Source organism: Falco naumanni, chromosome 6 (genome assembly GCF_017639655.2).
Source record: "Falco naumanni isolate bFalNau1 chromosome 6, bFalNau1.pat, whole genome shotgun sequence".
In the NCBI taxonomy this organism is placed as follows: Eukaryota; Metazoa; Chordata; class Aves; order Falconiformes; family Falconidae; genus Falco; species Falco naumanni.
The window spans coordinates 16,963,662-16,977,799 of NC_054059.1; the positions used below are offsets into that span (position 1 = coordinate 16,963,662).

At 37.4% G+C, this 14,138-nt stretch overlaps 1 protein-coding gene across 7 annotated transcripts in view; it reads left to right on the forward strand.

The window, feature by feature from the left end:
• Positions 1-14,138, forward strand: part of KHDRBS2 (KH RNA binding domain containing, signal transduction associated 2) — a 393,362-nt gene that overhangs the window by 332,489 nt on the left and 46,735 nt on the right. For all 7 annotated transcript variants that reach the window (XR_005828603.1, XR_005828605.1, XR_005828602.1 and 4 more), the window contains exon 8: positions 8,357-8,415. Coding sequence is in view for 2 of the 7 variants with exons in the window: in XM_040599141.1 (XP_040455075.1) it covers positions 8,357-8,415 (59 nt within the window). In the remaining 5 variants the exon portion in view is untranslated. The remainder of the gene's footprint in view (positions 1-8,356; positions 8,416-14,138) is intronic.

Here is a 14,138-nt window from a genome sequence, read left to right on the forward strand (position 1 = left end):
CACGTAAAGTGTAAACTCTGAGATGCTCCTTTTAGTTTCAAATATTGACATAGACTTCTTCTGACAGGGTACATACAACAATAGGGCAAACTGCAACACAGAACTTGTTTAGTCAGTCTTACTGACATCTGTAGTTGTGAAAAGCGTAAGTCTGCCATGATTCTGCAAAACTGAGCTGCTAAAAACCTTCTGCTGTGGATCTTATGGGCAGATAGCAGCAGGATTCAGATTGCTCATAGCTTTAATTGATGCGATAGCTGTCTTGGAGCCACCCAGTTTAGAGGCCACCTTTGTCCTTGTAAGTGATGTAACAGCATTAATTCATTAGCATCACTGAAAAAATTAGAAATCCAAGTAGCCAATCAACACTTTACTGTGCTAGAGCTGTACAACTGAAAAGTTTATGTATTCTTCAAATATCTTTGAGTCAAAATTCCTGAAAAAAATTCTACATGTATGACAGAAATGACTCTGGTATTCCATTTTGTGCAGAATCTTTTTTTGATACATTTTTGAAGGAAAGCTATATTTTAAAACTTCTCAAAATCAAATTATAACAATCATTTGAGAAAGCCGCAGCCAGAAACAAATGGCTGTTGTACAGCAGATAAGTTCTGATCCCCGTTTCTGGATTCAGTCTTCAAATGACGTCTACCACATTGCTTACCTGCTGATAGACATTTGGGGAGAGTGAACAATCCCAGCAGGCTTCTATAAGTTCCTGTCTCTTGCCAATGTCTCTGGTGTGTTTGTACTTACCATTTGTAATGTAGTTCAGCATTCCCCGAGGCGTCCAGATATCTACCTTCCCTCCAACTGAATCCCCAACTATAATACTGTGGAGAGATTTCCAAGCAAAAGACAGCAGATATGGTCAGGGATCTTTGGCTGTTTAAATGAATACCAAAGAACTCGGGAGCAAATATTTCCGAACAGTCTTGAGACAAAGATTTAGAGTTGCCCTTGAGAAACTCACAATCATATTCACATATTCTCTTTCCTGATGACTTGCTGAGGAGCTTTAGTAAATGGCATTTCTCAGATTCCTATGTTCTGATGCATTCAGAAGGAGAACACTGAGAGAGCTCAGCAATCTCCCTTGAATGTAGAAACAAGTCTAGTAAATACTAAAAGCACCGATCAGATATCTTTATGTAATCCTGTCCTACTGTTTTTGACAACTTTCTTTGTAAAACATTCTCGCAAACTAGTTGTGGAGAGAGCTGTCCGTAGTTGAATGAAACAATTTTGTCCTTAGTTTAAAAAGCATGGCTAGACAGGACTGTGAATAATCATTAATTTATTTAGAGGATTATCACATGGTTAAATCTTTTGGTGATATAATCAGAGGTTTACTCTATTCTCTTTCAGTGTCAAAAAAAAATTACTATATAGTAATTACATAGACACATAAATACAATCCAAGCTGCATTAGGTAGAGTGGTTACACTGGTTCTTTGTAAAATGGGATATTCATTATTATTTCCTCTACTATGCACTCTTACTTTTTAACCAGTACGCATTGTATTTATGCTTTTCATTTTGTCATTTATACTTTTCATTACTGTCATATTTCATTTTGGCTTTGTCTTATATCCACCTGTTCATAAATAAAGATTTCCCTATATTTTATTTCCAACCTGTTGAAATCAATCAAGCCAGGAAGCCTAGAATATGACATTTTATGTATCTTCACAGCAATCCACTTAGGGCATTCATCATCAAAAACTGTTTTCAAATGCCACTTCTTATTTATTTGATTCAATGAGCAAAATGGAATCAAACTGCATTACTCTGAAGTAAAGAAAAGTTTTTCCTCTAAAACTGGGTAGGATTCCTAAAATTCTGCATCATTCCCTTCGCAAATACTGTGTCTGCAGACATTTCATATTACATTCTGAACTACTCAGTCATCCTTCGGTGTCTATGAGAAAAGTACAGCTGAACGGAGAATATTTCAATAGAAATCTCCATGTGTCTGTGGCTGTAGCAAATAAATAGCTAATTAGTTTCTATTTCAGATTTTGCAAAAAGTTCAGAACCCAATGTCATCTTGTAATTATGATGGCTCTCCACTCCTATGCTTGCATAACTCTACTGGCTTTGTTATTTCTTATATGTTTTTAATACAGATTTGCAGTAGCGTGAAATCAAACATAGGAAAATGCTAGAGAATGATGAGATATAGTTTAACTTCAGTCATGTTGTAAGCTACTAAATAAATCCAGGGAGTATTGTAATGGAGACATTCCTCTGTGAAAAATACTAGACAAAATCAAACTCAAGCTTTCAGAAAAAGGGAGACTATCCATGAAAATATTTACCATATTATTTCATTAGTTCTAAAGATCTATTTAGTAAAGGACTATATTTGTGATTTAAGGCAGAATCCTACAAAAAGTTCCTTTATTCAAGAGATTTCTCATCTTTTCTATAAATATAATGCTCTGTTAAATAGAGATGTTCCAGTAAGTTCCAGATTCCTAGGAGGATTATTTCTTTATCCACACGTTTCCACTATGAAATACTATTTTATAGAAATTGCATATATTGCAATACATGTGAATGCAAATCTTGCTCACCTGTCTTCCAAGCAGAAGCATACTGCTTTGTGTAAATAGCTTTTCTTTCAGGGCCAACTATGTGTTAAATGCTGCTGGCTCCCTCCCGTGTGTTGAAGGGAAGCATTACAAATGCAGTCTTACATAAAATAACTGCAGTAGCGTTAGGACCCTGTTAGCATAGGTGCTGTGCTAACAATTATCGATGTTGACAATGCTAAACTCCAAGGATTACTCAGCAGGAATGATACAAAGAGGGAGATAACAAGAGATAGGAGACCCAGACCTCGAAGTATCCATGGGAGGAAGTGAAAAGAATAAGAGTTGTCTACAATATTGAATCCCATCCTAGGGGTCTTTTTGAATTGTCCTGGGTGTTAGCTTGCCTCAGGAATCTGTTGTCTGAGGCTAACCCAGTCCGGGATATATCTATAAGGAGTGATAAAGTTTCATTTATATGTATCTATCTAAAATATAGATGCTGATTGCAAGCTGACCAAAGGCCAGGAATCCCTATTCAAAGTGCTGATCCTAAAACACAATATCGGTTTACTCTCACATTGCTAAGTGCCACAACACAAAGAGATAAGTCTCTCAAGAATTATTTTTACTTCTTAGAAGGCTAACATGGAATTTTTTAATATGAACTGTGGAACTTCACTGGCATCAGCTGAATCTCTAATTTGGACCAATTCAAGTATTTCACAAAAGAAGCCTGAGTATTACCTAATGGCTGTTACAACTCCAAGGTTTATCAAAAGCCTCTTTTCTAAATTGACTAGCTCTTTCCCAAACATTTCCTAGTAAAAGATTCATATAATATTCAAGAATATACTCTCCCAGTTAAAAAGCACAACCATTAAGAAAGAAAAATCATATAATAATGATATAATAATGACTCCACAGAAAAAAATATCTGTTAAATCTAGCTCAATAGGTCTTAATCAAAGGCTTTTGGTTTTGCAGGATCTTTCAGGTTATACTACAGAACACACTTCACACATGGATTCACTCTTACCAGCGTTTAAAGCAGATGAACCCTTTCCCGTAACTTTCAGCTTCGGCTTTAGTGGGCCCATTGTATTTCTGCAAACACATCTGGTGTGCCACAATTAGAGAGTAAAAAGTTAGATGCATCCCTCAGCAAGTAAAAGTAAAGAGTAAAAGGAGAAAAAGGAAGAAAGACAAAAAAAAACCAAAAAAACCCACATAACCAACCACATGAGGGAACAAGAAGTACTCCGCTTCTTCAGTTCTTGTAATGTTCCACTGCCTTACCTTACAGAAGCTGAAAGAGCAACCAGATGGTAATGTTGTTGACCTGGGGTCTCTTGCCAGCAGCTTCCTGCAGGTGCAGGAAAAGATTTGTCAAAGGCTAATATTAACATCACAATATCCTATACCTAACTCCATTGATCTCTGGGTGGTGAACATCACCCTTCGCCCAGGTGGCTTGTTTACCCAAGAGTCAGGGGTTTGTGGCTTCAATCTGAACTCATCTGTTTGTGGCTTTCTGCTTAAACCACCTTAAAACATCCTTCTCTACAGCCTTTTGGATAACAGGCTGTGTGGTTTCCCAAGGGTGGTGACACAGTCGAACTGGAATTCAGTTTTGCTTAGCTAAACTCAGTTTGAAAAAGTCCCAGTTAAAAAGAGGTTTAAAAGCCTCTGTTGGCTTTTAAGCTTGCTGTTTAGATAAGAGAGTCTCTGTGTTTGAGCCTTTGTCATACATATCATAGGAACACTAGATAATTCAGGTTAGAAGGCACCTCCCATGTATTCGTCCACTAAGTGGTACATGTAGAAGGTGACTAAAGTCTAAATTACGGCCCATTGAGACCTCTGTGTTTCAGAAGTCTGGTGCTGAAGTATAGCGCAATGCTTTGAAAAATCAGGAGTAAAAGCTGAGAAGTTGGTAATGAGTTAATCGTATCTGCTTTGTAAAATGTATTGCATCCTGCTTTCAGGAGGGTGCATGTACTTAAGTAAATTACACTTCATGTTGCTTGAAAGTAATGAATGCTAATGACAGGTAACGGTGTCTTGTTTCAATTAGCACTGCCAAGAGAGCCTGAGGTTTCTGAAGCTCGTGATCACCATATTTTGCAGGAACAGTCTGAGAACTTTAAAATTATATAAACAAGTTTTATTTGTGCTGAATGCATTTGCTTACTGTTTCCTTCCACAGCTGGGCACAATGCAGAAGAACTACATCTCTTTGTAGTTCAATAATTGAAAAAAGAAGAACTCCATGTATGCAAAGCCATATTCTAGCCTCCATTTTTAATAAACATCGTTCATTGTTCACTTTGCTAAAAACCAGAGGAGAATATTTACAAATAAACGCATATAGTGGATTCCTGTGAATATTCAGAAAAGTTCAAGATAAATCAGACGAATGGATAAGCAGTCTGGCTCACAAAACATGAGTTTAAGTCAGGTATTTCATACTAAGAAATTTTCTTCACTTAGGTATTGTTCAAAAAGCTTTCTAATATGAGTTAGAAAAGAATTTGAAGTACCATTTTGGCTCAAATCTATGAAAATGTGTATTATTCAGGGAAATGAAGTTGGAGAACTTAGATCACAATCATGTATAGTGCTATAAATTATATGTTTTCAGAAATGTGTTAAGTATTGTGCTCGCAGACATCAAATATGCAGTATATAAAAAATCACTTCCTTTCTACAGTTGCAATACAGATTGTTTCTTATTTTAATGGTCTGAGTATGAACTTTGTATTCTGTTTATAATGTATTTCAGCTCAGAATGTTCACTGTACGGGATTTTTATCTCACATCCTCGTTGTCTGTATGATTGTGTATATTTCTCTAATAAAAACTTACAATAACAATAATGTAGCAATGAATTTTTATGTGCTCTTGCAAGTCTTGCATTTTGCTGGATGTCATCTCGAGGGTAATAGCTCAAGGCCCTACTCAGTGACCACTGAAAGCAGGACTGCTGTTGATAACTTGTTGGCCTCTGGACTGGGTCCCAAATGCACTCTTTTTAAAGCTGACCTTTGGATGCAGTCGCTTTGTTTTGTAAAATGGATCAGGAAGAAATATTAGCATCTTACCTGCTGACAGAAGATGAGAGTTCTGGGGTCCCTTCTCCTGTAACTCCTCTCACTAGCCCAACACTCTACCCAGAAAAGGAGACAGTAGGCAAAAATTGTATTACATGAGACTTTCCATACAGTGGTCTCCCAGGTGGTGGTGGAATGTCATCTGCCTGTTCTGAACATTTCATGCAATTTTAGGTCTAAACCATGAGCTCTGTAGATATAACTAGATACATGATTTAACCCAGATGCTGCCTGTGCTCTACTTCGTCTTACATAATCCTGTAATTTTATTTAGCTGGCTACTAGAATCATGGCAAAATAGTACAGAATGCTTAGTATGTTCAACAAATAAAAGATGTATTCTTCTTGTTTGTTTCTTACACCACTTCAATAGGAGGCTGTATATATTTAGATAATTTATTTTCAAGCAACTGGATGCCTCCCATTATCCTGGAAGGCAATGCTCTGCAGTGATTATCTCCTGTAGAGCTTGGCTGGCATTGGGAAAAAGCTTTAGAAGTATTAACTTCATTTTCATTCATGTCACTCCTATGTCGACTTTCTGCAACTGCTTTAGCAAATTAATTTTGTTTGTCTGAGATATTGACATCAGTGTCCTATCCACTCACATGAATGACTTCTGGCTAAATTACTAAATTAATGCACAACATTTATAGTTGCATTTTCATTTCAAAAAAGTCCTACAGATATTTGTAGCTGAAAACTATGAGAGCTGTGCCTAGCCAGTCAGGGGATGACATGTCCCAAATCCAAACAGTTTGAATATCAGTGATCAGAATACACACAATCAGTGCTCTCAAGTGAGGTACAGCACATGTTCTCAGAACTTATTCCAAAAATAGTTACAGATAGCTATTAAGCTCAAGAAATTAAAAATCTGATTACAGATAGTTTGTGAACAAAGAAGTCAAAATTAGTTTAAGAAAATAGTTGTTACAGATTGCTTGCTTATCTCTATTGCATTTTTGAAGTATTTTTACTTACACTCCACTGTCAACTAAGCTTCCCTTTTAAGTGTAAACTAATGTTTTTAAAACAATAATTCAATATGGAAAATAGCCTGTTATATAATGTTATAAATGACGCAATATTGAACTGCTTCTGTTCAGTTTGCAAGAGTCCGTCTCATACAGCATGCAAGGAAAAAGAAGCCAAAGTGACAACAACAAAAAATTAACAGCAGGGAAAGTGTTACATTTTCTGTTTGGTTCACTGCAGATGGAAGAAATGCAATATAGTAGAATTCATGGGGTTTGTAGTTTTTTCTGGGCAGAGACTGATTCTTGTTATGTCTACCTGGTACCTGATAACAGCAGTGGTCTGATCTTGAATTTGGTACCAGGTACCAAAACCACAATGCAAACTGTAAATAATAATAGCAGTCAAGCAAAAGTGTGAATAGTTCAATTTCCATTTCATTATTTAGGATAACAAAGCTGGTGAAGGGTCGGGAGCACAAGTCTAATGAGAAACAGCTGAGGGAACTGGGATTATTTAGTTTAGAGAGGAGGCGGCTCTGGGTGGGATGGGTCTGGACTTTATTGCTCTCTACAGCTGCCTGAAAGGAGGCTGTAGGCAGGTGGGGCTTGGTCTCTTCTCCCAGATAACTAGTAGCAGAGCAAGAGGAAATGAGCTCAAGTTACATGAGGGGAGGTTTGGACTGGCTATTGGGAAAAATTTCTTCACTGAAAGGTTAGTCAAGCATTGGAACTGGCTGCCCAGGGATGTGGTGGGATCACCATTCCTGGCGGTGTTTAAAAAACATATAGAGGCTGTGCTTAGTGACATAGTTTAGTGATGGACTTGGCAGTCCTGGGTTAATGGTTGGACTTGATGATCTCAAAGGTCTTTTCTAGCCTAAATGATTCTATGATTCTATGTCTTAAAGGTCAAATTTTCTGGCTGTCCACTCCAGGTGATAGCTGGGGATTGCTGATTATCAGGATGTAACTATGATCTGAAATCTTTTGATTACGTGTTAATATGACCATACATAATTTTTGTTAATTAACAGAAAACAGTGAAAAAGTGGGTTTGAGACTCTTAAGTCTTTCTACTCCTTGACCCTCACTACTTTCAATATATGTTTTATTGATTACTATATTAAAACTTTCTGTGGGTGTGCAATAACTGCATAAGGAAGAGGGCTGTGGAGAATCAGGTTCCTCTCTACAAGCAGCAGAAACATTCTTTCTTCTTCAGAAGCAAAGCTGAAAACCTCTCAGTGTTTTTAGTAAAGATAAGTACTTAACAGGTTCCGCACAATAAAATACACTCAGCTTTGGGGAAAATAAACTATGTTGAGTTTGATACCACATAAATGTTTGGATTTACTGATAAATGAGATTAACACCTCTTTTGGCAGTTTAACAGTAGTGAATAATAAAGTGAATGGTCTTATTTCAGACCTGATTTTTGCAAATAGAATTTCTGTCAGTGTTTGTCAAGATCTCCTAGGTTTACATATTTAGGACCAAATCTGTTTTATGCTCAGTAGATAAAAAATGTGATGTGCTGTATAATAGCTGTTATTGTCACTGAAATATTTTCCTTCATCTTTTTAAACTTCTCACTGTCCCTGAGACCAGCTGGACTATGATATCATGTAAAAATGTTAAAATACATTTCATTTTCTGTGTTCTGTTTTTGTTTGGAGTTGGTTACCTATGACAATAGTGACATGGCTATCTGAATCTGTTACAGTGTGCCTGAATATTATGACTACGGTCACGGAACAAGCGAAGAGGCTTATGACAGCTATGGTAAGGTCTATTCTTTCTTCAGGAATAGTGTGAAATCATAAGAAAAAATCTGTCACTGAAAATGCAGAAATTACTTCCACGTACTTTTCTTTCTTTCTCTGCTTTTACAAAGACCAAACAAAATGGATTTGTCTAACTTTAGGGAGAGGTTTGACTTACTGAAGTTGGGCCAGAAAATTTGACAGATCAATTTTGATCAAAATTACAAAGCCAATTAATCACAGTCACAAATCAGTTTAACAGCAACACTGAAGTTTCTGATTAGTGCCTGAATGTATTTCACAGTCTTACGTTTCAGTCTGCTTGATGTGCCAACAACAGTATGCATCTGCTACTGCCATATGCATCACTTCAACCAGCAAGTTTTGTGAGGTTTTGAAATACAGGCTTAATCAAAGTGGAAGGAGAGGGTGCTGTACCACCGGGGGAACCCCCACCGCAGCGAGACGAAGGAGTACCTCATGCCACACCAGTCACTACGAGTAGAGGGAGTGCTGTAGTCTTTGCACCTCCCCACTGAAGCTGTGTCAGAGCCGGAATAGTTCCACTTCATGGGAACCGAGGGCATGAGAGGAAAAGAAAGTGTTGCTCCAGTGTGTATAGCCTGTTTTCTAGGTCTGTTGTTTGATAGTAGTAATGGGTTTCAATAACTAGGAGCTGGTCCATCTTTTCCTATCAATATTTTTTCGGTACATTGTACCATCAGATGGCACAGCAAATCTCACTCTGAAGTTTTCACTGAAATAGCAGAGCGAAGCTGACTATTGTCAGATTAATGACTGACTTTAGTATATTCAGCAGAGGTGTCATGCTTGATTTGCTACTACTAATAAAGTATCATAAGTTTACATTGTGACTTCCAAAGCATTGAGAAAGTGAGAGCTGTTTGAAATGATGCTGCAGGTAAAAGTTACAGTAAGAGGTTATATAAGGATTGCTGCTTGAAAGAAATAATTTTATTCATGCAGCTGTGAAGCAAATGTAATACAAAGTTGCAGTTTCCTTTGTACAGAAATCATGAGACATTACTGAGATGTCAAAATTATTGCATTGCATAATCAGAAATATTGTTTTGTGTAATCAGTACTCACAATACATCTGGATAATACAATTTGCAGCCGAGCACATTTTCAGCGCTAAACAAGTAATAATAATAATAATTTATCCATACAAATGTGTGGTTCAGTTACCTGTTGTTTAGTTTCCTTTTTGTACATGCTTTCTTAATACCTGCAGTGAAAGGCCTTTCCTCCCCTCTACAGATCCCCTCTCCACCTATCTTCCCAAACGCAGTGCTAAGGGTTTGGGTGATGCAGAAAAGCATAGTCTTGGGCTCAGCAGTAAGAATTACCCGCTGCTTAACTTTTAACTAGACTCCCCCACACTGAATCTCCATGTGTTTGGGTAAGACATTTAAAGTAATGTCACTCTTCCTCCGATCCCTCATTTGTAAAACCAGAAAAATATTACTTGTTTTCCCAGCAGGGGTTTTGAGTGGACTAATTAGCTAAAGCTTACAAAGTGTTCAAAGATTGGGATCATGACTTAATTTATGCTCTGCGTGACGCTACTTCCCCCCCCCCCCCCCCCCCCCATTCAGCAGCTGAAACAAACTCAATTTGCTTTGCTAGACCGTGTCTTAAAATACATGGTTGATAACTGTGGACTGGCTTTTTTGCTGTTTTCTGAGCTGGTTTTTGAATACAAAGGTCTGGAACCGTTTTACTGATAAAATTGAATAAACTTTAAAATGGAGTAATATTCCAAATTACAATTTTTCTACTTTTTGTAATCAGATGCATTTATATGTGAGTGTTTGTGCTCCTGTTGGTTCACTTACCATAGCATTGAATTTGCTGGTGCATTGCTCTGGAAGCCTGTGTGTGAACTTCCATCATCCCAAAATCACCACCATTTATCTGAGGAGGTAATCTGAATATACAGACGTATAGAACATATGCTTGACTTCCTCGCTTTCTGAATTCTTGGTACATATACTGATATTCTGTCTATATCTGAATTTTCAGTGCCTCCCACCTAGCCAACAAGCAGTCTGGTGCCACCCCTTCTCATCCTCATGTAGCTTTTATCCTAATTCTCTGTTCACAGAGAACTCTTCCTAGTTCTTTGCTTTTTAAGAATGTTTTGCAATTCTTTGTGAGTCTTCTGAATTGATCCCACTGTATAAAATCGGCTGTCCCTTCATTTTTCACCATCCTGCAGAAATCAAGTCTTTCTTTCAGCACAGTTCAGTTTCACACCTTGTTCTACCTTCCACAACAAGGTTATATTCCTCCTTTACAATTCTTTCTGGTACACATCAGTAATCGGAATTCTTCCAAACTCTGAATAAAACCACACACAAATGATACATGAACATAGAACTGGTGTCGTCTTGTTGTTGTCTCTTAGACGTTTTGTGTAACAACTTGTCTTTTTACCCTTATCCCTTCCAATAACGGTATCAGAATTATCAAAAAAAGACTAGCTTGGCATTTCTGTATTCTCTCCTGTGCATCCTCTTGCTTCCAATTTATCTTTAGAGAGGAAAGTTCTCAATCCCAGGAAGGTTTTCTTTTATTCTTTTTCACGAAGTAGATTCGACCCAATAACTATACTATTTTGTAATTACAAATTATTTTTAAGTATAATACAGAGCTGTGTCTAGTTTGTGAAGTATTCTTACAGCACCACAGTACTCCTACCTGAGCTGCCCGCTCTGACCTTTCTTTCTATCTGGGCTCCTGAGAAGTAGCTTGTGGTTTTTGTCTCATGGGCGCTTCTATGCTCCTTTTAAAAGAGCTTGTGGAGAAGTCTGACCGGGGGCACTGTTTCCTCAGAAGTTCTTAAGATTTATGCATTTGTGGGTTGTTCATGGTACATTTGCAAAAATGACAGGGGTGTTTCAGAGCAGAGCCCACGTGAATACCATGTCATTCTCAGGAAGTTCATCTTTCTTTTGGTTAGACGGCAGTACTAAAAAAGTGGCCTAAGTTGCTTATCTGAGGCTGGGCAAGATGAATTCTTACAGACTATTTGCCATTGTAAAATCTACAATTTGAGTTAGTTGCCTTGACTCAGTGTTCAGTTTCTGATGTGAAAGTTCCTGAGATTTCAAACCCCTCCAAATCCAACCAAGGAACTTCCCAAGACAATAGCAAAACAGCTTAGAAGGCTATATGTAACCCCCACGCTATTTCCCATGACTGAGAGGTGTCCCATGAATAAAAATTCATAGCACAGAACCCTCTCATGCAGCTAGACAATTTTGTGTCTAACTATTGTGATTTGATACGCTGGCCACCCTGTCTCTCAGAAGGATCAAAGCAGAGAGACTTGAAAGCATTCCCTGCAGCAACCTCTGGGCACCTGGAAATACTCTACTAAGGAATTATGAGATTCCTACAAATTTTTTATAGGATCAGAATTATGCAGCTATGCTAGAGAAATTTGAAGATCACTGCTGTGGGCTGAGAAACATAAATTCAGGACATATGCCTGAAAATCTTCTTGGTGGAAGTAGCCCTTACGGGCTTCCTCATGTGAGTGATATGGACGTACCTTTAGCAGGCACTTTAAAAGGCCAGTCACTTAAAGTACTGTACAGTTTTCAAAAATGTAAAGCATCCTGACCTATAATCACACTCTGTAAACATTTATGATACTTATACCACTGAAGGTCTTGATATCTTCAGATATGAATTTATATTTAGGAGTCTAAATAGTGTCATTTTAACTTGATGGTAATGCTTCCGTTTTAAAACGGAAAGCATGAAATTGGATTAATTTATGAACAAAACGTTTATATCCATTGCTGTCATTATACTTTAACAATTTTGTGGTTTCCCTTCTGGCACTGTTGTCATCTGAGGAGGTATCTAGTGAAAACATTAATTTAATGATTCGTCTTATAAATTGATTAGGATAAAATGTGCAACTAAAAACTGTGTAACTAAGAACCATTCCTGCCCATGTGTGATGTCACGCCCAAGTCCAAAAAGCACCTTCACTGGACAGGAGCACTGTAAAGGAAAAGCCTTTTGTAAACTATTCGCATCCCCATTTCTTTCTCCTTTTTCCTGTTTTTTAGAGGAACCAGGAATTTTGATACAAGTGTTGTGCTGTGTTGGGCCACTTTAGAAAGATAAAAGAGATGATATGACGTGCTAGCAAGGCACATCCAGTACCTTATAAGCTATATTAATTGTATCTGACCTGCCTCAGAGTTGTTCCATCTGAATTCTTTTCTTCCCTTGCACTGGTCAGAGCACTCAAGGTTTTCTTTGTCAGATATTTCTGTCTGAGTTCTTCCAAAGGCTTCGGACTCTAGCAGATGAACTCTGCCACTTTCTGCAGCAGAAGTTTGAAGAGGCTCCTGCCTCTGCTTCCAAAGGCTGAAACTGCCATAGCGAGGATGGAGGAAAGTAAAGAGTGTGCCTGCTGTCACATGGTATAGCTCACAGCCTGGTGTACGCACTGCCTTGGATATTACCTGAAAATGGTGGCCATCTGTGGTTTTATGCCAGGTCATGAACTGCAGTATCTGAGAGGACAGTAGACATGGACTTCTGTTGCTACTATCAAAAAAGCAGAAACCTTAGGCAAAGGGTGAAAGGAGAGGGTTAAAATCTATAACCTCCTAAACCACCACAATTAAATTAGAATAACGCCATATGTCAAAAGCCTTAGGCAAGAGTTAGGAAGGTTAATCTGTACCTTGTCGCCTGTACAAATAGGTAATACGTAAGTGAACTCCACTCACATTCCTGCTGCTCTTCAGGAAGAGCTCACAAGACTGTTTACTGCATGCGCAGCCGTTGTGTCAAGGAGACATTATTTCAGTATGTTTTTATCTTCACCAAAAATTTTCAAATGCACACATTACAATAATTGCCACATTCTGTAGTGCATATTCTACTCCAGTTTAGCATTAAGTGCTCACTTGTAAACAACTGGTATTTGGTTTTATGATAATTTCATCTTTAATTAAAATTGGAGAGTATAACTGTTTGGTATAATTCCTTTTAATGTAAGACATCATATAAGTTGTAAAATGTTGCCACAATGATTTAACTGACTATTTCACAAATAATTTCCCACCAGTCACTCAATATGAGAGCTTTGCAGTTGTGATGACAATTAATTTATGAAGTAATGCCCTACACAGACAGCACTTTATAAACAAATTCTTTATAGGGCTTTGTAGGGCTAACAACTAAAAATGTATAGCAATGTTCCAGTAGCATTTTATTATCTTGTTTATATTTGGAGTTTGTGTTTGTCCTGAAGTGCATATTATCTAGTATTTTTATATATATATATATATTTTTTTAGAATACCAGTGATAGTTTCTGCTAAACAGGTAAAAGTAAAAATAACTATTTAATGATGAAACTTGGACAGGAAAGAGTTTATGGAGGGTTCAAACTTCAGGAATTCTGATAAATAGGTTGATTAAGAGTTGTTAACTTAGGAGAAAAATTCTCATAGTTTGTTATAGACATAAGGATGCTCATTTCATGCAGAAACTTGAGTATCTACCATCCTAGTTTGAAATAAACCCTGTATTGATTTATCTGTGTCAGTGACAAAGCTAGATGAAGCCATGCTGCAATGTATACAGAAAAGTATTTATAAATTTTGAAAAAGCACTTCTTAGCAGTTGCTCTGCAGGTAAAGGTAAGAGGTTTGTTCAGCTTCCTTCCTCCTTATTTTTAATAACT